Consider the following 25,581-nt stretch of genomic DNA (forward strand, 5'->3'; position numbering starts at 1 on the left):
AAGCTCCGCATTCTGAACACACAAAATATATGGCTTCAAGATTCATGTGTCATATGAAATATCACATGCCAAATACAGCACAGTGGTTGTATTAACGTACCCACACACACTGGGAAATAATTTATTGATAGCAACTTGCAGCTTCTCCCATGCCGAGAAAATTGTTCATTAACAGAAAACTCTGCTTGCTAAAAATGTACAGAACACATCACTGCAGTATAAGTCATTCTGGTATTTGAGGTGATTAAAAATTATCTTTTCATTTCAACCTGATGCCAGCTATGAATATTTTAGGTTGTTTTTAGCCTAACATATGGTGACCACTGTCATTAACACAAAATAAGTTGAACTTCAACACTGCGTTGCCATCAAATCAATAGGTAAGAAAAATCCTACAATAGGAACACTTTTTAGGGACATCTCAGTTTAAGGACATAACAGTTTTTTCCCAAATAAAGAACTAGTTTATGCAAAAAAGAAAAAAAAAATAAGTATGTTAAAAAGTAAGTAGGCACAGAAAAAAGGAAAGTTTAGGGTGAAATTTCCATGTACCTCACTTGCAACATAAAACTTCCATCAGGAGGAAGTGCTTATATTTGACATTTAGACTAATATACTTATCTGTGAACTATTTACCTGTCAAATTGTTAAATAGTAAATAAGTAAACATAATTGTGTTTGTTTCATACCTACCTGGAATTGAGTTTTAAAGCATTTTCCAATTTAGGGCAGCTCTCCTTTTAGTGAAACAGGGCTAGAAACATAATGCATAACTGATTTGATGTAACATCAGAACAGCTTACCTGGCTTATAAGATTCAGAAGGAGTTTGCCTTCTGAGCCTACTAGACAGGTGAGCAGTTGTGGGATCCATGCCAACCACTGGATAGGTGGAACTCCGATGCAGTACTTGTCCACAGCATCTGCCAGTGTGTTCTTGTCATCGTCAAAGCTCAGGAGCCAGAGTACCTGGAATTAGAACAAACTTTCTATAAAGTAAACTTAAAAACAAAATAAATGTATCTTAACCTAAAAGTGAAGAATGTTTCAATATTATATTCAATAATATTCAATATCAGTTTACTAGTTGTACAAAAGCATTGGGAAAAACAGTGTTGGTGGACAACCTTTTTTACACTATGTAAGTCTCTTCTGTAAGAAAAGCAGCAGAGGTTTTTTTAAAGGTACATCAAACCTTGAATGCACAGCTCAGTGTGCCCTCAAAATGGCTTTAGTGCCAATGCGTCAAAGTAACACCATCACTATAAGGATGGCTGAAGATGTGAAACTTGGAAGAAAGACTGGGTCAAATTGTGCAGATGGCTGAATTAAAAAGGTGGCTGGATGGGAAACTCTGGCAAGTAAAAGGCCATAATGTGCAAATATGGTGTGCATACTTGCACATAACAAAACAGATAGCAGGGTTTAGCCACATTTCTGACTGACATCTCATACTATAGTATTTTATGACATAATGTGACGCACATGAAACCACTATTGCCCCTTGAATCAGGGGACAATATATAAAAAAACAAAAAAAACAAAAAACAAAAGTGTTTTAAAATCTACGAAAAAAGGTTATATGTAAATTATTCTTATATGGTTCCAAAAGAATGTAGAAGGTGTTTTTTTTAGATCCAAACTGCTCTTTAATTATGAACAGTAATAACTATACTCACAAGAAATAAAGAAAAGCAGATCACGAATACGTGATGCCACGTACCTTTGCTAAATACTTTCTGGACTTGCTCTCATTCTGATGGCGACATGCATGAAGGTAGCAGGTAATAGCGGACACACCTAGGTGCAGCTGGCGTTCTTTCACAAAAATGTTCTCTAGGTAGTCACCCCACATTGCCCATGCTTTGACCAAGACATCATGCATCTGCACTGCGGCTGAAAAAGCCTTGTTTGCATCTTCAGACCTTAAAAAAAAAACAAACACATTTTTCCCATTATGGCCATACATATATTGAGCCACATTTAGAATAAGTGATAAAACCACCAGATATTATGATTAAAATAACCCACACATGAAAGTTTGAGGCATACAGGCTCATTTAAACATCATTACAATGTTGCATTACTAATGCGCTTCCAGCTATATCAAGGGGCCGTAAGTACTAAGAAACGTTTTAATGTTCGTCAAAGTTTGCATTTATAACTGATTAATTGGACCATTACTAACTCATTTATGAATCTTGACTAATTATTTCCACAAATATGTATTTGCATATTTATTCTCTAAATGAAGAATTATTACAAGGAGGATTGTGGTAAACAAACACACTGGCTAATGTATAGAGCTCATTTAATACAACAATATCTTATTATTAGCTTCAGACTGGAACCCAGAAACCAGGGCCTACGATATGTTTAGATATTTTGTCTTCTCTACAAACTGCTAAAAAGAATAGTTCCAGAATTACTTCCTAAAATAGAAATGGTCCTTTCAGGCCTTCCACATCCTTTTAGACACAAAAAAACTCACATTCAGATGCAGAAGCCAATTCAGCAACTGGGTTTCTTTTAAAACCCAAATGTTGATATGGTGCCCATGCAATCTGCAGTCTCAGTCTGTAATTTATTCTGGCCTCTATCATGACTTTCCAAAACTTGATTGCTGACCAATGTAGAAAGGCTTCTGCACAAAAAGGTTAGTATTTTTGGTAATATGTGTATAAAGGGCCTAGAGGAAGCATATTTAGCTATAAATACATAATCAGCACTTATCCTTTAAAGGTTCTCTTCACCCACAATAGACCCATTATCATGGGTGGTCTGTCTCCATCTTATTGAATTCTTACTATATCACACAAACTCTAGTGGAGAGATCTATATATGGCAGGTCCCTGATCTGCTTAGGACATCATTAGTGTTATCATAGTTGATTATTTATAATTAAATTCAATGACATATGCTGGGCAATAGGAGAGAAAAAAATAGGTAGGAGGACTGGACTGCAAAAAGTGACAAAGTGCAGCTACTGCTTAACTATAAGGCCTGAAAAGGGGCAGATTTTGGAAAAAACAGGAACCAGAACAGAAACAAGGCAATTAAATAGAGATCAATTTGAATAGGTTTAAATTATTCCCAACAACTGAAGAGGAGTTAAGAAAAAAGTGCTCCATGTTTTCTTCCCACTGATCTCCCCAAAATATTTGATAGGTAGGCAGATCTAAGATTCAGTATGTCTCCAAGCATCACCACCAGAGCGTATCCATGTTTACAAGCCACTCTAGAGCCTATCTTTCTCCAGCATGCAGTAAAACAGCCAGGGAAGATTATGGTGGGAACATTTTCCTGGCCTGTGAAGCTTTCTAAATTCCAAACCACTCTATTTGTTCTAATCAACAAGTAAACAACTCTCTGGCTAGACCCCAAAAAAGTGATGCAGTTAACTGATTGATCTAATTTGCTTTATGTCAATAAAATGTCCTAAGCTTCAATGTATCACAAATGCACCAATAATGGAGCATTGGTGACATCACAGGTGAGGTCCACAGTTTATTTGATGGCAGGCTGAAACAGCATATTACAGAACAAACCTTCCCCCTTCCTGTGCTGTTACCAGTACTTAAGAAAGCATGATGCATAAGCTAATAACTTTAGCTGACAGCAAGTCTATTAAAAAGCTAATTAGCCCTAATATAGCAGAACCAATTTCTTTCCTTGCTTTAGAGAAGGGGAAATTAGAGAAGGAAGGAAGAGAAAACACCTTGCTCGCTCATGAACTGGGAAGTTCAGCAGTGCTATTACTGAGGGAGCAGGGTGATAAATGAGTCACTTTATCAACACTTTCTCTTTCTAACCAGATTTGTCACAAAGCCTTCCCTTTCTTTGTCCTCGCCTGAGTGATCTATCACACTGACACCTCTGATGACTTTCTTCATACTTGTGCCATCACCTTGTTCACAAACTAGGTGGTAAAGAAAAATGGGCGGCCATAGCTGACCTTTACAGGATTGTCGTGTGCAGCCTTTCTTAAGAATGTATGCTCAAAAAGGTAATTTAAAGGTAAACTTCAATAAAACTGAAAATATTTATATGTAGGTCATCTGGGTGATACTTTATTAAAGCAGGTCCCACTTCTGTGGTTCAGTTTAACTGCATAAAGAACATGAGCACTTTTAACATTCATTAACTTTTGAGTTTTCTTAGAACAAACCTAACATATCCTACTAGTAGCACTTCATTTCAAGGGGCAATACCAGGATTCATTAATTAGTTTTGGAAGCATCTTTATTTTTAAACACTAATAGAACTACATTGGCAACGGAAATAGAAGCGCTACTAGCAAAAAAATCTTCTTGCAAAAAAGAAGCAGATACATGTAAAAGGGATACAAAAGGTGCTTTTTCCTAATACAATATAACATTATACTGAATATAATTGAAATGATACTCCTAAACAGGGAGCACAACCTACATATAAAAAGAAACACATATATACATATAGAAATAGACACACACACACACACATATATATATATATATATATATATATATACATATATACACACACACACACTTGCATAAATGTACACCTATTACACCCATCAGTGGTGCAAACTGAGCCTCTGATACAAAATGCATAGTCATAAGGGTTTTCGGTGACAAATCTATGTCAAAATGAATAGATATGACAACTAAATTTATCTGGAAGTTTGTAAACTTTGAGAACAGCGCTGCCAATTTAAACCGGTGTAACCACCTTATTAGTCCTTCAAGCTGCCAATCACATTGATGGACAAAAAAAAAAAAAAATGGAGAGTATAGCAGGTAACATCTTCTTATGCAATTTTTATCATGTCATCATGTGCAGAAACAATTTACTTTAAGAGAACCTTCCATTTAACAATTAGTTGTATACGCACTTATTAATCTGAGCCAAAAACATTCCCTTCAATGCGTAGAACTCAGCAGTCATCTCTTTTGTAAAGTATTTCAAGTTGGTTGATTCAATCACCTCCAGACCCTGTATTGAAGAGAAAAGAAAACACTTAACACAAAAGTTGCATTTTAAAATTAAAATACCACCTAACACTATTGGTATAAAACATAAATAACCAAGAACAAAAATATATAAGATTTTAGCTTACTAGTCCCAGACTGTGCAAAATTTTGGTCAAACTTATTTTGCTATAAACTTTTTTTTTTTTTTTTAAAGTACAGAAAACATCTGTTGATCTTGTCAGAACCTTAGTGTTCATATCTCTATCCTTTTATTTAAATGCAGTGATATATCTTAGTGATATATTTCCCTTCTTTTAATAAGTGAAAAAAAGAAGCAGAAAACCCTCTAGGATTTTACTGTCATTTCCACAAGACCTATCGTTAATAAACGGTTTGGGGCTTAGGCATTTCAGTCAAGCATTATCTTACAAAATGTACTTGCAAAGCTCCCAGGAAATTATTCCATGAAATGGGACAGTGTCCTACAGAGAAAACACTGCAGCTAATGGTTCCTTGCACAAGGTTAAACCAGGCTTGTCAAATTAACACTTCAGGCTTTGGTAATTGCCTTTTTGTTTTTTTTTATCATTGCTCCCTACTGACTCTGCTCACTCCATCATCTGACCCTGCTTCTGCTACTGTCTAGCTCAGGAACCGATAAACCTGTGGGGTTGTTTATCCACTTAAACTAATCTTCTAATGGCAGGATATCAAAGGCTCTCCACTGTGTTATTCTTTTATCTTCTAAAAATGATCAAACTATTTTTTTTTTCATTTTGCTTGTGCTCAAGAGCATTTTATCTGGTAAATATATGTACAATTCTATGAAAGATTGGTAAACTATCATTGGACAAGCTTGGTTAGGAATGAAAACCTCCTGAGATTTTTTTTTTTGTATTTTGGTCTATGTCTATGTTGTGGAGATTACATGTTACAAAAATGTTCTCTCAACCAGTGTGAAGTGTGCAAATAAATGTATAGTATGTGTGACCTGTCGCTGTACTCCCCAACATCAAAAGCTTACCTGCATACATTCATTCTTCCCCATGACTCCAGCCAGTTGAAGATAACATTTGACCTGTTGTCTGATCTTTTGGAAACAGTCTACAATAGGCACAGTGGGGATGGTGTGAATGCGGCTCAGAATGTCCAGTGCCACATTAACCAGTCCTTGTTTTCTGGCAATCTTCCCATACTGGATGATAGCAGAGGCTGAAGCGTGCACACCCAGCATTGCATTGTTGGAGCTTGGATCATGTTGAGTGCTGTTGTCATATGCATTCACTATAGCTATCAGAAAACAATACGTTACCGTGAGCAATTCATTCATACATTGGAGTAATTGAAAAATATACAGTAATATTTCAAGAATTTGCAACATATAAAGACAATATTTCTAGCCATTGAAATCATAATGAAGTAAAATATTTTGTCTACTGGTGCACTGTATTATCAGAGCTCTAATGCTAGGTCAGTCTACCCTTTACATCCTTCTTGTCTTTGGTCAGTGAATTACTGTTCCTAAACAACATACCATACACCTGAAGCATTCATTTAAGATTAACTACACAAATTTTTTTTAAAGCTCACAATGGTGTTGCAGGGTGGTTTTAGATATATTTGCAATTCTATGCAATAAAAACCTGTAGTACTGTTTAGTGCACAATTTACTTATCTGCAACTTTCCCTATCACAAACTAATTTGAGAAAATCATGAAATTATGAAGGTTATGGACTAATAGTGACATCACTGCACCTTGGAATTGGCAATTCTTATGACCAGGGCGGTAAGTTGTTTTTTCAGGCATGGCTTTTAAACACAGCTGGCTTATTAAGTTCAGAAAATATGTAGCAAAGGATGGCACGCAAGTTTAAAGAAAGCTTTCCTAGCAGTTGCTAAACACCTTTAGGCTGCATTTTTGTCCTGAAGAATATAGGCCATTTGCAGCAGCTTTTTAATGAACACAGACTCTTTCTCAGCTACTCATGCTCACTACAAATACTAATACTAAACTCTACATGTCTTTGACCCTATGCTGTACGCACCTTGGTAATGGTGCTGCCTCCACATGAAGATACTGCTCCAATGGGACAAGTCATCTGAAACAATTGGCAGTCTGTTCCGCCAGGTTTTCACCACAGTTTTCATGTCATGGAGACTGTTGTTCCTCCCTAGGTTGGAGGGTTGTAGGCCTGCATTAATCTGAGCAGCTTCTTGAAGCTCAATGATCTGCTGTGCCGCCTGAAAGTAACAGATAAAGATTGTAAAACCATAACATTTGTTTCCAGGAAAACATGCATACACTAAACTTTATCCATATTGCTAAAAATTCTTCATTTTACGTAGAAGTAGTTTATCAATCTGGACGAAAATTGGAGTGGCGAAGCTGTTGCTTGAAATGAAGAAGAGTCATTAGTTTACACATCACACAAGGGAGGTTCCACGCTGAGACTACTCATCTAAGAAGAGGCTGCCATTGAGATTGCTCATATAATCAAGAGAAGGCCCAATTAAGATAGCTTGTCCGATTAAAAGGAGGACCCAAATGAGATTGCTCATTCATTGCATCAGTAAACATTAGTTTTAATGTTCTTGTACTGGTTTACTACAGTAACTTTGGATTTCTCCCACAATCAAACGCATAATGGTTAATTAAATTCCTCTAACATTGGCCCAAGAGTGTTAGAAACATTCCACTGTAAGTACCCTTAAGGGACTTAGATGAATGGTAATGGTTCCCCAATACCCATAAAGAATTGCTTTTCTTTGGGGCTAGATCAAAACAAATTAGGTGAAAACAAAGTATGACAGCAATTTGAATCAATAACTAAAACTTAGCAGCTATTTGGAACAGCTGCATGCATGCACTTTTCACACATGATCTCAGATTTAAGATTTTTTTTTAAGTGACCTCCTACTGCACCGAAATCCCAAAACGATGTTAAGCCTTGCCTACTTGATCAAAGACCTCTGCCCAATCAACCCGCAATACTTGCTTCACTAGAATTTTTTGCCAGATTTCAATGCCACTGTTTTAGCAGAGTAGCTGGCTATGCAAGAATTTATCAAGCCTAGTGATGTCACTAGGCTTGTGATGTCAGAGTAAGAAATGTCTCTATAGGACGGCAGATTGTACAATAATATTGGATGATGTTCTATTAACATTAATTGAGGTGATGTTCTATTAACATGTGCACTGAATAGGCTTTCACTTTGGTTCTGGAAAAGAGAAGGAAGATAGATAACGATTGTATTTGCTGCTAATCAGCTAAATAAGATAAATGCCTGGAACCCCAGCTCACATTTACAAAGTCAAATCTCCTGAAACAAAATAAATTAAGCAAAGTAAAAATTTTTTACAATTATCGCCATATCAGCTCGCACAATACCTTAACCTCCTTTCTTCTACCATTCATCATGTAAATTTAATTTTCTTGCAGGTATTTAATCACACACTATCTGATATTAAAAAAAGTAATTACTGCAGCTGCAAACTCACAGTTCACTTTGTACTTTTGTCATTCATTGTCTTTAATCCTTGTGTTGAGATGTTCCTAAAGCAGCATGTATATGTGAACTTATATGAGGAAAAGATAAGCGTATATAACACATGTAATCAGCACAGTCTCACAGCAGATATTTGCCTCTTTTTTCAATTGTGGTGGATTTCCTGCTACTCCTAACTTGCTTCAAGAAACCATAATAAATGAATGACACTGCAGCATACTGCATTAAGTTGTGTCCCTTAGAAAGCATTGCATTTATGAACAAGTCTAAATGGGCGCATATCTAAACCACTGTTTTAAATAAAAAATAAATGGGGGGAAAAAAAAAATCAGTGATCCACTGAAAAAAATTCCTTTTACCTTCTGTGCTATACATAAAAGTATATTCCGCAAAGTGAGGGACAACCTCCAAACAGCTGTCACTAGAACAAGCAACTCTAGTGTTCTTCCCAGTCTCTTTTAGCCAGGCACTACTCAGGGACCGCCAGCTGTTTTTGGGCAATACAAGGGCTGCCACCCGCCTACAATTTCTTCCGACCGGGATAAAAAAAATTCTGGGTTGAACACTGGTCTCTGTTGGCACATTTCTCCTTTATTCCTGTTCAACTCAAAATAATGAGGAACTTCGTCATCAGAATAAAAGGCTGAGATGCAGAATCTTTCAAGCAGGGGGAACAAAGGTCCTTCCTATTATTTCTTTAGAAACAGAAGACTTTAAATTTTACCCAACATACTAAATCTGCATGGCATCAAATTTTGGACCATCTACATTTAAGCGTAAAATGTCCAAACACTACCTTACCTGTAATAATGGTGTATGAACATGAGAGACGACATATGGAAGTCTTCTCCATTCTCGGATGGCTAAGCTGCTAGCCATTTCAACCAGACGCTCAATGTAATTCAGTTGCTGTTCCTCTGGATGGCAAATTGCCAGGTAGCCACGGTACATGTTCACTTTCCATGCCATCTCTTTTGGACAACTCAGTTCCACCTAGGGATAAAATTTAAAAAGTTATATTATTATTATGAATTAAATATTACAGCAAAAAAGCACTAATAGGTAGCTCAACGTGTCTTTAATTAAATGTTGGTTTCAGATTTTCAGAAGTGGTTTCCACTTTTTTCGGTTACCCCCAGCAAAAAAATAAAATGTACATTTTTAGGTATGGTTTTGGGATTTCAGCTTAGCAGTTTGAATTAGAGATCCCTAAAAATGTTCCTGGAAACAATTGTTAGACAATATTTCCAGAGATCGTAGAATTGAACAAGAGCTGTACAGACAATGTTCCAGCGACAAATATATTGTGATATTCACTTCTTTTTTATCCTTGGACAAAGGGTAGCAAAACAAAAAGTCAGCGTTAACCTCCCAAATAGGCTCAAAGGCAGCATTATAAACCTGAAAGAGGATTCAATCCTCATTCAAATTTTAAAAAAAATGCTTGCGGCTAGAATTTTACATACCAAATAGACTGAATAGTGTAGCCAAAGCAGTAATATTTTATTTTACAGATGTCAGAAATAGAATAAAATCTCACTGCCATAGGTTGCTGCATTGTGCACTACCGGAGCACTAAATCCTTATCATTTGTACACCATTACATCTATTCAGGCAAACCTGTGCATTCAACAAGGAAACATTGAGTTATATAAAATATTAACGCCTACTTCTATCTCTAAAGGTTTACTCTGAATCAGGTAAACACACAATCTATTTCAAGATTCCATGACATTGCTAAGGATCAAATGAAAGAGAAGCAATTACAACACAAACATCAGGTTACACAGAATAAATGTTTTAAATGTCTTGCTTGCTAGACAACAGGGGCGGCTTGCGGTGAAGAACGCCTGTCGTTCTCCTCCCTGTGGAGAAAAGAATGACGTCGTATGGCAGGCCAAGTGCAATGTACAACACAAGCAAAGTCAAACAGCGACTAAGCATTTAATCAGGAAAAACAAAAAGACTGATGTCTTTGTTACTTAATTTAAAGAAAAGAAAGACTGGAAAAAGCCTGAAAATTAGGACAGGAAAGGGTCAGATCTCAACCTAACGCTAACAAGATTAATTCAGTGGCAACTGTAATCAGACGTCTAAGGTGTGTAAGGTGTGTGGGATAAACTATGTTGAAGTTTTTGTCTGTCCCTCTATATGTAAAGTCTGGGCTGGACTGATCATTTGACCAGTAGTTCTATTTCTTTAGGTGGCAGGTGCAAATAGAGCAACGTTCCTCCATTATGCTCGCATGCAAACATTTTATTTTCAACGATAAGCTTAAAATCTAATATAAGCTTTATATATATATATATATATATATATATATATATATATAATTTATTATAGTATATCAGGTATAAACTAATAAAAAGAAAATGTTTTTTCTAATAGGAGGAACACAGCTAGAAGTATATTGATTTGGGTAGTATGCCAACAGAATCCTTTGGTGGATATACATTTAAGTCTATTATGCATACACACACACAATTTTGTTTGTTCAAATATTTTTCATGAAGATTTGTCCAGTCCCCTTTTTAAGATAAGCAATACAACTTCAACAAAAAGTAAATAAAGGATTTCCATTAAATTTTGCAAACATTTCCTTGACATTCCAAAAAAATCCAATATTCCATAAAGAAGGATATAAGCTGTAGCAGCAAATTTTTACCCATAAAGTCTATTAGGACATGCCTCATTACAGAAACGATCTTTTACTACAGGGCCGTGCCTGCAGATACTGGTGGCTGTCACCTCTGCTCAACTTGTGAGCCATCACTGGCACTATCTGTCAGATGTGATCAGTTCTCTTTTCATCTCTAAAATTAGGCACCAAATGTAAAAGACATCTACTTGTCTGACTAACCAGGAAATAATGTAACCTACACAATGTGTTCATTATTTCCCAAAGACATTTACAGTTAATTTCTGTTTTAAAAGGGTCCTTTACATAAAAAATGAGTATATGTATTGGTAAAAAAAAACTGACAGGTTAATTTAAAAACATTATTTTGTTACAATGGCACCTGTTGAGAGGTGGGAAATATTTGCTATGCAGTAAATGAACACTCTCAATGAAAAGTTCCTCAAATCGAGGTGTTATGGTGTGAAAATGGTCAAATAGATGTAAGTGACTTTTTTTTTTTTTTTAAAGAGCTAGATTGTGATGGTTAGACCATGTGCACTGTTACAAATTCCTACAACAGGTCAGTAAGCTCCAGAACTGGACCGTGGGGAAATGAAAAGGATGGCCTGATCTGATGGACCATGCTTTATTTTAGATCATGTGAATGGCCAGGTACATGTGTGTCCTGTGTTATACTTTGGAAGCCCCCTTTGTGCCACTACCTCTCCAGGTGTCATGTGGAAATTGCCACCAAAACATTAGCGGAGTATCCTTTGGTTCACATTGTCTTCTCCCCGTATTACATCCTGTTGCTATCTGTTCTCCAGTTAAATCACTGCATACAACCAGCCAGATGACTTAAAAGGAAACATGCTACATTAGACAAGGTCATCTTCCATTGCTCCATGGTCCAGTTCGCATGCCCATGACACCTAATAGATGACGGGAAAACAATGTAATGTTGACTAATCTGCAGCAAGATGCAATGAACGGTGTTTACTATTTCCCATAGCTAGAATACATAATCTCTGCAATTAGTGCCGCAGTAGCTTTTCTGAATGACTGGACCATGCCAGCTAGCATACACCCTCCAATGAGCCTTGAGTGACCATGATCCTGTCATTGCTTCTCTGGTTGTCCTTTCTTGGATCACTTTTAGTAGGCACTAGCCACTGGGAACACAAGACTGACTGCCATATGCCATAAGACTGCCTGTTTTAAGGATGCTCTGCCCCAGCCATTTGGCCATAACAATTTGGCCTTTGCCAAATTCATTCATATCCTTGGGATTGCCCGTTTCTGCTCATTTAACACATTACCCTAATCTCCAATCAAAACCATTATAGTTTTCTTTTATAAGTTCATGTAAAGATGAAAAAATGATCCTGCATTCATGTGTGGACAATCAAGTACTTGCACGTATTTTACTAGGTGGATAACAAGCTTAGAGGCCCTCACTGCAAACACTGCAAAAATTCATTCTCCAGGATCACAGCAAAAGCAATGAAGTAGTTCAAGTTTAGGCAGCTCAGCCTACTCCTCTAATTAAAGCCGCTGCTTTGTATTTAAATTAGAAATCTGAAAGGCTGTAGCGTCACTGCTGGTTGGAGGGAGCAAGAGGAGCTGCAGAGAGAACAATTTAGATGACTGCAATGCTTTTGCTGAGAGCATTTTTTTTAAATTGCTGCGGCTACAGACAACAATGAGCAACTAACTTTAAAAAAAGCTACCACTTAAAAACATGCAAATATTTCAGTGCCCATAGCCTAGCCAGAGGTTCACTAGAGCTCTTGGCCCTGTGTCTTCATAAGTCTCCCATATTATCAAAAGTTCCCCCCTTCTGTCTGTTTGAGATGGATTCTCGCTTGTCCACATTCTCCATAATGTAATGGGAAAAACGTAAAACAGAGATACAGCAATTAAGACCCCTTAATAACAAGTACAGAAGGTTAATAAACAAAGGCTCTGGTGGGTAACTAAACCAGTCCCACAATAAGAATTGAGGATGGATCAACCCTTTAAATGTTGTAGCCCAACATTTTTACTCAAAGAAAAGAATATAAAACTGAATTATGTGCAGTTCAAAACACAAATTACCCATACTCAAAGCTTGCTAATGTACAACGATGTTCCTAATTGCCCATTCTTTAGTCACCCTATTATTGCTGGGAATGATGTTGGCCTACAATACTGATGTACATTACCATTAAGCCTTTGTTATTTTGTATAAACAGGGACCATGAATATGCTTTGATATAACACAGAACACTAGAATCTAGCTAGTCACATTTATCAGAAACTGAAAGCTGTAAAGCACAAAAATATCACCTTTCAACCCTCTTTGATTGAGCTGTACAAAGCAGCGTGTTAGGTGCAAGAACAATGACAGAATTTCCAGATGTGGTTTTTCTAATGCAGTTAGATATAAGCTAAATATAACAAATGCACTGCCACTGACTAAGACACAAACTATTCACCAAGAGCCAACATCTATACCAAAGTAAAAAATGTAAGTGAATGGGATGTCTAAAACACACAGACCAGTTGGTAGCAAAGGTTAACCAATAATGCCAATTAACAATGATTTGTAGCTAGCAAATTATTCTTTGCATCAGCCTAGCCATTTGTAGCTTAGCCCGTGAATTACACTTGTAGGTAGTGATTTCTTCTCCAGTAGTGCTTTGTAACCAAGCCTAGGGATTTGTAGTAAAGCTCAGAGAGGTGCATTAAGCACGACTGTCACTGGTAGATCAGCTACCAACCTAAAAGAGTGCAAAAACTCAATTGTTGAGCCACTGAAATTCAGATTGCCAAAAGAATCACAAGATCATGATAGAAATAGTAAATTAGTAGAAACCTCTTATATAGAATGTCTTTAAAAAAAAAAAAAAAATCCTCCCGTTGCAAATTAGTTGTCTCTGTGCCATGCAACATAAAAGGACAACATGACCTCTGCCCCTAGTAGTAAAACATGTACCGTACAGCTTTGTCTCTTTGTAGTATGAATTCTGGTTATTAGGGTTTCACACTTTGCACGCTTGACCTGTGTACTGGGTGAGGAAGAGTGGGCTAGCTTGCCTTTGACACCCAAGGTACTAAATGCCAAAGAGAATAGGGTCACACATCATGCCAGCACTATCCACTGCAGCCTCTTCCAGAGACCACAGTGACTTGATGCACCATTCCAATAATGTTCTGCACTCACATGTTTAATGATATCAGGGATCATTCAACACAGGAAAAAAAAATTGTGCAGGATGAGTGGTAACAGCGCAGTAGATAAAACGAGTATTGTAATAAGAGTTGCTTTACTACTTTAATAACTACTATAATTAAAATCCACTTAAGAGGCCGTATAAAACAACAAAATGATGACTCTCTAGTTTAACACTAAAGTGTGACCAACACTACTGATGCGAATGTGCTTAGTTTGTAAATGCACTTTTTAATGCAATAAAGTATGAGAAAACAAATTTGAAACAATATACTAATTTAACGGTAGTTTGTACATAATAATAAAATATTTAGAAAGAAAAAAAAACATATTACAGAAATCATGTTTAAAAAAAAAAAGGTTAGCAACCCTGCTTTCAGAGCAAACATGGCAGTATTAAAAAAAAAAAAAACATTTATTTGCAATATGCTTTAGTTGCCAGAAAATGCAGCTGTGTTCTAAATCAAACAGATTCCCTTAAGAGTCATTTATTGCCTCAGTGAAATGAGCTGTAATGCTGACTTTGTGCAAACATTGTAAGTAAGAAGGAGGGTAAGTATTATGAAAATAACTCAGAGAGGAATAAGGGAGAAGTCTGACCTGTACAAGGGCTTCTTTCATGGCTGTCCAATTAGACACTCGCCAAGAACACTCCAGCACAAGGTAGGGATTGATGTGGCCTTTTGATTGTCCGTAGTCTGTCAAGGCCTCCCACTGGTTCAGCTCTTTAGAGCATCTAGAGAAATGGCATAAAAATGGAATTGATGCCTCTATGTGAACACAGCAAGCAAGTCCTGCACAATGTAATTACTATACAGTATATACAACAATATATCACTAAAAACAGCCAAAAATATTTCTCATTGGATATTTCCTAATAACAGCCTGCATGGTTTCACAAGCACAGTCTATAACCAAAACTACACTGAAAATGTACAATTTGAGAATAAAAGTTTTATATATAAACTTACTCAAGGATTCGAGCAGGAACACAAACTTTACTGGAGGGCACTGTACAAAACTTCAATTAAACATAGCTAGTCAAAAGGCAGACAGTCTATGCTAGACTAATCTATAGTACTAATCTCTAGAATTCTTAATCATTTATAATGTTTTTTTAAAAACATCCCGGAGGATGGGGTTCAATAATCTATTATATTTAGGGACAGAAGAGGATTAGTGGAGATTCAGTCCCCGTGTACACCTTTAGCCAAAATACTCCATAGCACATTACAGATTATTAATGATTACTTTAAAGCTGCTATAGGGTACGGACTCATAAAAAGGACCCATCATAGTTGTAAAGACAAATAAGCACACTTGTGCAAATTCTTGGTGGCTGTAGCTATGTCGGATAAGAACCACACAAACAGAAAATGTATTATCTCCAGGCTGAATGGACACTCATTGTTCTTGGGCTACTGCAAGAATGGAATTTATTCCCACTGGGCCCAATTTAATCATTAGAAGGTGTTAAAGTGTTTTATCTCCTGTAACCCAGAAACTTCCATCGGTGGATGATACAATTATACATGCTAAACAAATACTTCTAAGAATATAACTGACTTTATTGCCCGTTCCCCATGTGTACAGAAAAGTTAAATTCAATGGGAATTTATGTTATTCTTTAAATATATTTCCTATATAAATCTCTTAGGCTACGTACACATTAGTTTTTTTGTCACTGGAAAGGATCATGAAAGATGCATGCACAAGTGCTGTTCTGCTCTATGGAGAGGGGAGGACGAGCGATCGGCACCTGCTGCACCCTCTCCCCTCCACTTGTATTACGACTGATCGTCCTGGTGGATCGATGAACGACGTTGAACGAGCACTGTACACGCATTGGACGAGAATTATCTGACCTGTGTATTTAGCCTTAGCATAAACCACAGCTCTGTTTAATTTTTTCACCTAAACAAAACAAGCAGCAGCAATAATAAAGTTATCAGAAAGGTGAAGAAAAGAACAGACAGAATTTACACTCACCGGATCCAGTGGTCCTCCCACAACTGATATTCGGGAAAAACTGCTGGAGATGCGTTGCTCCTTTCATGTTCTTTTTTGGCCTTTTCCATTGCTTTCTCATAGGTTTCTTGGGCCTGAAAGAACAAAAGCGCGCATAAATCAATAGCTTTTCATCTACAGGATCTGTATGTGCGTGTTCTGAGCCTGAAGACAGATCAATATATGCACACATCCACCAACACGTGAAGTACAATCTGGATAAAACAGCATGGTGCTCAAAATATCTCTGAGCTGCCTGTGGCCCCTACATGCTGTTAAAAAGACCAAGTCCCCATCAAGACAGATAAAAGGCATGTGGCAATATGTCCCTACATCACTAAGGTTTCATAAACAAGAACACTTGAAATCAACAATGGATTGAATCAAGGTATGGACACACCAGGAGGTGAGTTTTGCTCCAAGGCGAAAAGCACCTGCTCAAGCTGTTTGTTCTCGCCTTAATAAGTCAGGATGTTCTGTGGACATAAGTTATTTCATGAGAAAAAAGTACACTAAAATGTCAAAGTGACAAATACATCCCTGTTATCAGGGTAATATGGGAGGTCAAAATCCAATCCCCACTGGCTTTGGTACTTTCTGAGTCAATGAAACAAATATGCAGAAGAGGAAATTTAGAGAAGACAGTCCTTATAGTCAAAGACTGCGAGTGGGAAAGCAATTTCAAAAGGATGCTTTAGCAATGATGGGCTTGATGCTCTTTCATAGCAGGTATTTAAACTTATTTGCCAAAATGCAAAAAGAAGCACTCTGATGGAATTTGGTCACTACGTTCGTTCGTTTTTTTAAGAAAATACACAAAACACTTATAAAAGAATAAATGCCAACAAACAAAACTACTGGTCCTATGAAGAAATTCTATGCATCCAACCTCACTGAAAGGTTTAGGCCAGGGAATGCCTCTTTCCATCTAATGCTTCTAAAATTGGTACTGCAAATTGTAGTAAGAGACCAAAAAGTTTTACTATTCAGCTGGCTCCTAAAATGATTAAAGTCAAAACACAAGTTCCCTGGGGTGTCCTACCTACCCTCCCTGTGCAGGATATCAACACCAATTGAACTAGGACATGCTGGAACATCATGATACATCAAGGTGAGTTCTATCTAACAGTACTGCATCTAGGAGTGAGGAAATGCATCCTTGACTATGACAGATAAAGGCCATCTAGTCAGGGTCTTTTTACAGGAGAATCAAAAAGGAATGGTTAGGGAAGGTTTGAAATTAGACAAACAAGCCTATTATCAGTTAAGAACCGGCTACTGTTTTGCATTTTCAAGAAACTTTATTATAGATCAAGCTTGTGGCCCATTTATTTTCTCTTCTCTCTCTTGTTGGTTATACCACCAAATAGAGTAGTTGGAACCTACAACATGCACTTTGGCATAGTGTACCCATATATAGGGGGTAAGAAAAGAGCCTATGGATTCCTAAACCAGACTGACTCCTCATATTTTTACTTCTGCATAAATGCCCTTGTTCCTGATCTGATGCTAACCAGTTCAATGTTACTTGGCTGCTGGGGATTTATCTAACTTTTAATGGTACAGGCAGAACAAAGCAAAGGCAATGCCAGAAACATTCTTTACACAACCTTCAGAATGGCCGCACAAAACAAATTCTGTTTATCACTAAATTAAATTCTTATAAGTATTGTGTTTCTTTCATGTAGCAATAAACCCCATATCTAGAGTACTGAATAAGGAAACCTATATCAGATGCTTTTTTCCTATAAACAAAAATATCAAGTTGATTGTGTATAAAAGTATGATTGCGTACCTGCTCAAAGAAACCATGCTGCTCATAAGCAATGGCTGTAGCGGTTTCTGGAAATTTGCAGCGCTTCTGCCACAAACCAGCCCACATGTCTTCTTCTTGGAGAAGGGAATATAACTCTGCAAGGGAGTCCAGGATCTCCTAAAAGAATAACATACGATTTATGTGCTTAGATATGTAATAAAAAGGTAAAGGGGCAGCTTGTCATAAATATGACTCCGGTCATGGTTGCTTTCAGACTTGAATGGGAGGTCATCCAATTCTCAAAGCAAGCAGGATGCAAGAGTGACCAGTGCGGACCTCAACTTAAATGAATCATAGAAACCAAAATCTTATAATTTGGTTGAGTAACCCATGAACTTTTTAGAATTGATAAGCTCTAGTTTCTCTCATTAGTTTTGTGACTCCATTCCATTCCCCAAGCCAATCGTACCATCCAATCCTGTGTTTGTTAATATTGTGTTGATTCCACATTATGAAGGAAAACTGGATGTGTATAACATCAACATTTAGGTTTGTAATGGCACCCAAAATTGTGTGCAGCACAAAAATTACAGTGAGTATTGATTAAAAAAAAAAAAAAAAAAGTACATAAATGTAACTTCCAAAAAAACACACACACATTTGTGAGGTGGAATTAGCCATTAAGGGACATTTTTAGAGAAGTTCTCCTTTAACTCTTTACCCTATTCACTACTGGTGTAATCCTCATTGCTTAACACATATCTTTAGCCCCATAATGGACATAGTCACTTTTTTTCACCAGCAAATGCAGGCAATTCTACAACTATTACTTAGGTCTGTGCTGTGGCCTCATTTCCTATGGCTTTTCTGTTATTAATGTGGCAACAGATAAACAGAAGAGTGGTGCAGGAAAAAAATGAGGTAATTGTGCACAGGGACAGGTCCTAACCAAGACTTTTCTCCTGCAAAGACAGTGCAGCACCAAGCAAGGCCCTATGGTAAAGATCTTCAGAGCGAACAGGTAGTAAAAGCGGCGTTATCTTTTAACGTTTGTTTGCTCATATACATAAATAACTGTTCATCAAGTGTTCCCTATGTTTAATGGCACCCCCTTCTCATAATATCTATTACACTAATCCCCATCCTATTATTCTCTATCGAATTACTAGGTTTCAACTACCCTTTTTTATTGGTTTTGATTTCTGCTCGGTAGGCAAATAAAGCCAAGATTATTTTCATCTCGTTGTTAAAGTTTTGCATTTCACTTTCCTAGTTTTTGTTGTAAATGTGTCTGTACTTTATTACCAGTATCTGGGGTCACTGTTAGAACATCTTTATCCTAAGCAAGGGAGCAGAAAAATAACTGAGCAGTGGGAAACCAAATCAGGTTTTAATGGCTGAGGGTACGTGTTCATAGTGCATTTGGCACACAAAACAAAGAACGGCGAACATTATAAGCACAGTAAAACATTATTACTTTCTGTCTGCCGGCCAGAATTTATATAGTTACCTTCTCTGAAAGTGCTGATGCAGGAGGAACAACACTTACTTGCTGTGGTGGGGTGATGCTCTCTTGCTCATAAAATTCAGTTGTCTGTTTAGGTTTGATCTGAAGACTGAGTCCTTTCTCGAAAGCCTGGTGTTCCAGCATGAGCGTAGACCGGAACCACAGATTGTGCGTCTTCCCCAGGTATTTCAGTACGCATGGCCTGATGGGGATTGGCGGCACACACTGAGACATGGCTTCCACAAAGCAGTTCAAAGCACTCGGCTGACAATCTCGCTGCACCTGGTGGCTCCCGCTGCAAAGGAATGGGCTGATTTCCCCAGCTAATGCCTGAGAACAAGATAAAAAAGCAACAATCGCCAGCTTCAATTAGCCGAGACCTCTGGAGCATCTGTAGCAATACAAACCCTATAGGAATGTAGTGACAATTATAAGTCTCATGAGAAGCTGTATCCGCAAAAACAAATCATAAGACTAATGTTCAAATGAAAATTCTGTGGTCTAGAAGTCATAGCAGTATATGAATACTAATTTAAAAAAACTCAGCTTTTTATGGAGTAATGCCAAATGGCAAAAAATATATACCAATTATAAGTGCTGTCAAGATGAACAACATGTGACCGGAGCTCCATATATAAATGCAACCATATGCAGCACTTGTGCATAGATGCACAAGCATTTCAGCAGAGATGAACCTTTTACTTCTATCAAAAAGATGAAAGCGTCTCTTAAGTAGTTTTGATTGCAAAAGTCTTCCCTTGTGTTGTCACTTCTCATTATCCAGCAATATTCCAACTGTCCAATGCACCTATACTTTACTCTGAAAAATGTGACTCATGATTTCTTGCAACTTTTGCTCCCATGACCCCATATCTAAAATCTCTATGGTTTTCACAGTACTGTAACCTCTACAGACTTTACAAAATGTCTGAAACATGAGTTTGGCAGAAAGTGTAATCATTAACAGCCTGTCAAGGTTTAAAAAATTTATAGATGAACACAAAACACAGGAAGAACATGATGCAATTCACAAGTTCTTAAAGAATGTTTCCACCTTCACTTGCACGAACTGGAAGTTCATACACTTTTGGACCTCATAGCCCTTAAGACACATGCCAATAAGCTACATTTATTATAAACAGCAGCTCTAAGACACTTGATCTGGTTTACTGGCAAAACTGGATTTTGAAGCCCAATGCTTATATTACAATGAAAGCAGCAGATAAGTAGGGTTCCCCAGAGAAGCAAAACATTGTTCTTTTTATATTTAAAAATTAAAACCCCTTTAAAAGATACAGATGTGTTTTTCAGGTTTTTAGAATGCTTATTACCCATTCACCATTACCTATAATTATATGTAGACAAAGCAAAACATAGAATTTAGCCAATGTCACAATCAAAGAGGATATATATCAAGAAACATACAACAGGATAGATTTTACTCACATGCTGCTGCCGATCAGTAAGTATTTTCCACAGCCTAGGGAAAAGCTGAATCCAAATCTTCTCTGCCAAAGGCGTTGAAATATGACAAAGCTGGACAAAGGCACTTAACAGTGCTCCAGTCTGTAACAACAGAGAAAGGGAGAAATGAAATATAATGTTAACAGCATGGATGCCAACAGCTGTCAGTCACACATACTGTGATGCACAAATTAGAAATGTTCCATCAAGCCAGAGTGCCATTTTCAGTGTTCCATACACTCGGCTAGGCTGACACTAATGAGTCATACTGACCTTGACCTCACGTAAGGAGTCCAGGAACTTGTCGTGTCTGTTGGTCAACATGTGAAGTTGATTTCCAATGTCTTTTTCAGACTGCTCTTTCGTTTTCGGATTAGTGCTTTGATCTCCGGGTGCGAGCTCAATATCAATTTCTACATCCTAAAAAAAAAAAAAGTTATTTTTATAACATACTGCAAATAAAAGAGTGCACATGTGCTCAGTATGCAATCCCTGTATTTGTCAGTGCCAGAAAAAACTAGTAAGTTACTGAGTGCATACCTTCGGGCTAGCATACCAAGATGGCAAGCCAAAAAGAAAATAGGTGAAAGATGTTAGAGCCAGGGAGGGAGCTTGTGGAGTGGAGGAAAGTATAATTCTGTATGAACTGCTTCAGTTATATTGAACTCAAAAAGGTAAAAATTTGTTAGGTTATAGAGAATATTAGGAACTAAGAACTATGCTGAAGCAGCATAAAATGAATGTTCTTTTCATCTTATATTCCTGCTGAAATATTGTGGATTTCCTGGGATGCAACTATGCCTATAACCACAGTGTTTTATATCTGAGGCGCAGCAGCCTCTGAAAACAGAAAAAGAGGCATTGGAGTGGATTTTATGATTGTACTATAATGCTGCTCACTGTTCTCCTTGTTGAATGGCTGTGGCCTTCCCTTTTTTTGGGTACAGCTTCCAAAGCTCAGATCCTCAAAGTAACAGCTGTTAACTATGTGAACAACTTTCTTAGATGTGATGGCTGCATCAATCAATGTTTCCATTTTTTAGAAAGTAAAGAAAATACCTACAGAGGACATACATGTTTAAGGTCTAGCCTGTACAATAAAAATGGCTCCCGCCAAAGATAGAATAAAGAAATGTGTGGACACAAAGGAATAGATGTAATTTGTAGGACTATCAGGTAAAAACAAAAGGTAAATGTAGATACCACATCAACAGACTGGTAATCTACAAAAGATGACATTTGGGGGTAGGTACGATAGCCTTCAAATAATAGTTCATAGCTATAGCAAACATGATTTTTTCTTTTATCAAACTATTTGGCACTTTATAATGAGAAGCTTGGTTTTCAAAATTAACAAATAGGAGAGCGGACTGGGCCAACTCTAAAACAATGAAGTGCCAAAGTCAACCTTTTAATGAATGCTGCAGAATAGATGACCTACAAATTGCTACCTCTTAATTTGCGTACTTAGAAAAGAGCGTGCACTCACATCTTCTATTACTTTTTTTAATTATAAATGCTGTACAGTATAATGCTTGTTAAAAAAAAAAAAAGAAAGAAAAAAGCATCACAGAAAGCTTTTAGGTTACATTAGGCAAGCAAGGATGTTGCAAAAAAAAAAAAAATGACAGGACTTTAAAAAGGTATCAATAAGACATTAATGAGATGTGTTTTTTGGACCACATACAAGTAATCATTACAAAGTAAAGATGTTCCACTCTAAGAACATCAAAGGATGCAAATTAAAGTTAGCTGTATCGTTTTACAGAAATAAACCCCAAAATATGCATTACTCTGAAGGTTCTACTCCTTCGCCTTCCTTCTCTGCTTTACACAGAGATCAAAATAAAAAGAACTCTGACAAATGTACTATAACAATGCATGTCCAATTATATACTATCTCATTAAAAAGAAAGAAATAAGTAATACAGGAGGATATATATATCCTGTTATGTATAAAAAAAAAATTAGGGTCCATTAACATCTATAACTGACGGGGTGGGTTATCATGTAATTGTAGTTGCCATAATGGCATTATTATGGCAACATGGGAGACCACCACTTTCCCAAGTTCCTTCCAGCCCATGAATGAGCATTTACATGATTTGGTAAGTGAAACAATTGGCTTCAATCTGCATTTGTATTCACATTGCTGCAAGGCCTACTTGTATACAAAATGCCCCTTTAAAATGGATCCAAGATAAAAATGTTATGGGTTAATTCAGACTTGGTTGACTGCTGGCTCAACCTGGTTCCCAACTGTTCCTGAATGGGTGCGATTGGGAACCATGTTGTGAATGTGCTTTGCAGTGGATTGCAGAGTGGTTCCTGGAAGCAACATACTCCTTTTGGCAATGTGATTGCTGTTTCTGCTATGGAGGAAAAACAACACAACAAAACAGTTGTCAAACGCTGTGGCTGAATCGTGCAGTTTTTGACGCAAGTCTGGAAGCAGTCTTAGAACAAAGATGTGTTTGAGCAACCAATCTTTTTTTTTTTTTTTTTTTTATTGTCTGAGTATAACATAGATGGGAATCCTTTTAACTTTAGAAGGTTGTCTCATTTTCTGTTGCCCTGTGAACAGGAATTGAAAGAAACTCCTAATAAAATAATCCTTATCTAAGCCTTTGAAAAAAAAAAAAAAATAAAGAACCCAAAAGTTTAGGAGCACTTTAAAGAGAATATATTTTAGCTGGTTTAGAAATACACTAATGCTACACTGCCCGTTTTGCACATGGAAACACACGTTTTTTGGAGATACAAAAAGGCATGCATTTTTAACTGATTGAATGGTATTTAAAAAGTATCAAGTCACCATGGCAGAGGTTAACACTTCACCCCACAGCATCCTAGTAGGTCTCCTAGGTAATCAAGAATTTCAGAACAATACAGAATTGTCTGCAAAATTTCTAAAGAGAAATCCCAGGAACAAATGTTACAGTTAAACTTGTAAACGAACTTTATTCCATGTACATCTAAAACTATTTACATGGCACACATATAAAGAGTAACAAAGTAAAAGCATGATCTTGCAAACAAAGTACAATGCATACTGAATACAACCAGGCTGACTATAAAAAAAAAAAAAAAAAATAATCTATTTTTGTATTATTCTTTACTTGACGAAGAAATGCATTTGAATTGAATGAAAAACATTACCTCCTCCTTGGATTCACTGTTTTCCCGCTCCCTTGGCTCCTGCTTGACGTGAGTTACCATAGCGAAGGCAGCCCGATCGTGACTATCTGCTAGATTGATGACATTAGTGATAGATGGAAGCATGGCGCCCTGGCAGCTTGTGCCAATTGTAGTGTTTTTCTCACACACAGCCAACAGGAGCTACATGGAAAAAGACAAAGTTCACAGTGTTAACAGTATAACAACATAACACTGCAAAACACAATACAACAAGGTCAAGGTATCAGTGTCTAAATAGACATGGCTGAAATTACACAGATGGCTGAAATGTTACAAACAGACAAGACTTCTAAACTAAATGCAATACTTTGAAGTAGACTTCTTCTTTCTCATAGAAACTGTGCTATGTTTTCACATACATTATGTAATTTATTCCAATGTTTCCTAGTTATATCATTTTTACATTAGCATGTTACATTTTCAGATTTATACATTATCTTTCTGGGCTACTGGCAATCTGTCGCAAAATAAAAATACAAATTCCACTGGCACAATTATCCACATAGGTGTGCACTGTGCCATGCAGAGAGGGAAGGCACCTCATTGTCCTAGGCTGCCTATTGCTCGGTGGTGCAGGAAAAGAAGTGCACACACATGGGGGGTATTGTACATCATGATGCATTACAGTTTTATTGGTAAGGTGCATTTCCTTGAGAATGAACTATAAAATGACATTATAACACTCACAGCCTGCAAACTTGAAGCAAGAAAATATAGCTCTTTACATACGGATACAATTACAAATGGAAACAAACAGTAAGGTTCACAGCAAGAGTATGATTACCTCAATACATTGTTTAATCCAGAAATGGTTTCCCATAGCTTCCCAGTTCTGTGAACAAGTGATGTAGAGAAGTCTGTCATATACACGGCGTTTCATAGAGCTGTCAAAGGCCTCAAAGAACTTTGCTCTAATGTGGGGCTGCGAACAGCGCAGTCCAGAAAGGAAAGCAGGTTCCAGTTTTGCAGTTAGCTCGCTCCCAGAAAGAGTCTCATCCCTGTAACGAAGAAACCAAATAATGCGTTATATAATGACAGTTCATAAATGTTATATTTGTGACTCTGTATCCACACTATAGATATTCAACTATTAATGTACTCAGAAATAGGAAAAAAAAACATTTCAAAGCTAAACCTAAAAATTATAAAATTGCACTTCTGCACAGAGCTGTGATTTCTCAGAGTAGTATAGGAAGAATAAGAACCCGTCAAGTTGTATTAATATCTCTGCTCTAACGGGGTGATTTCCTCTCATTTCCTATAAAAGAAAACATCAGAATCCCCAATGAGCAGATAGCAATACACCACAAATTTTAACCCATCTCCATTCAATTCAAACTTAAAAGTATATTT

At 37.0% G+C, this 25,581-nt stretch overlaps 1 protein-coding gene across 1 annotated transcript in view; it reads right to left on the minus strand.

Annotated features, from left to right (window-relative positions):
- Positions 1–25,581, minus strand: part of TRRAP (transformation/transcription domain associated protein) — a 94,672-nt gene that overhangs the window by 19,596 nt on the left and 49,495 nt on the right. The window contains exons 46-59 of the mRNA XM_072419071.1: positions 25,013–25,226; positions 24,190–24,369; positions 21,304–21,450; positions 21,013–21,132; positions 19,609–19,896; positions 18,099–18,236; positions 16,286–16,398; positions 14,897–15,032; positions 9,264–9,455; positions 7,001–7,196; positions 5,979–6,244; positions 4,876–4,976; positions 1,723–1,924; positions 804–968 (exon numbers count right to left, since the gene is read on the minus strand). Of these exons, the coding sequence (XP_072275172.1) occupies positions 804–968; positions 1,723–1,924; positions 4,876–4,976; positions 5,979–6,244; positions 7,001–7,196; positions 9,264–9,455; positions 14,897–15,032; positions 16,286–16,398; positions 18,099–18,236; positions 19,609–19,896; positions 21,013–21,132; positions 21,304–21,450; positions 24,190–24,369; positions 25,013–25,226 (2,458 nt within the window). The remainder of the gene's footprint in view (positions 1–803; positions 969–1,722; positions 1,925–4,875; positions 4,977–5,978; positions 6,245–7,000; positions 7,197–9,263; positions 9,456–14,896; positions 15,033–16,285; positions 16,399–18,098; positions 18,237–19,608; positions 19,897–21,012; positions 21,133–21,303; positions 21,451–24,189; positions 24,370–25,012; positions 25,227–25,581) is intronic.

This window comes from Pyxicephalus adspersus, chromosome 7 (assembly GCF_032062135.1).
Source record: "Pyxicephalus adspersus chromosome 7, UCB_Pads_2.0, whole genome shotgun sequence".
Lineage (NCBI taxonomy): Eukaryota > Metazoa > Chordata > Amphibia > Anura > Pyxicephalidae > Pyxicephalus > Pyxicephalus adspersus.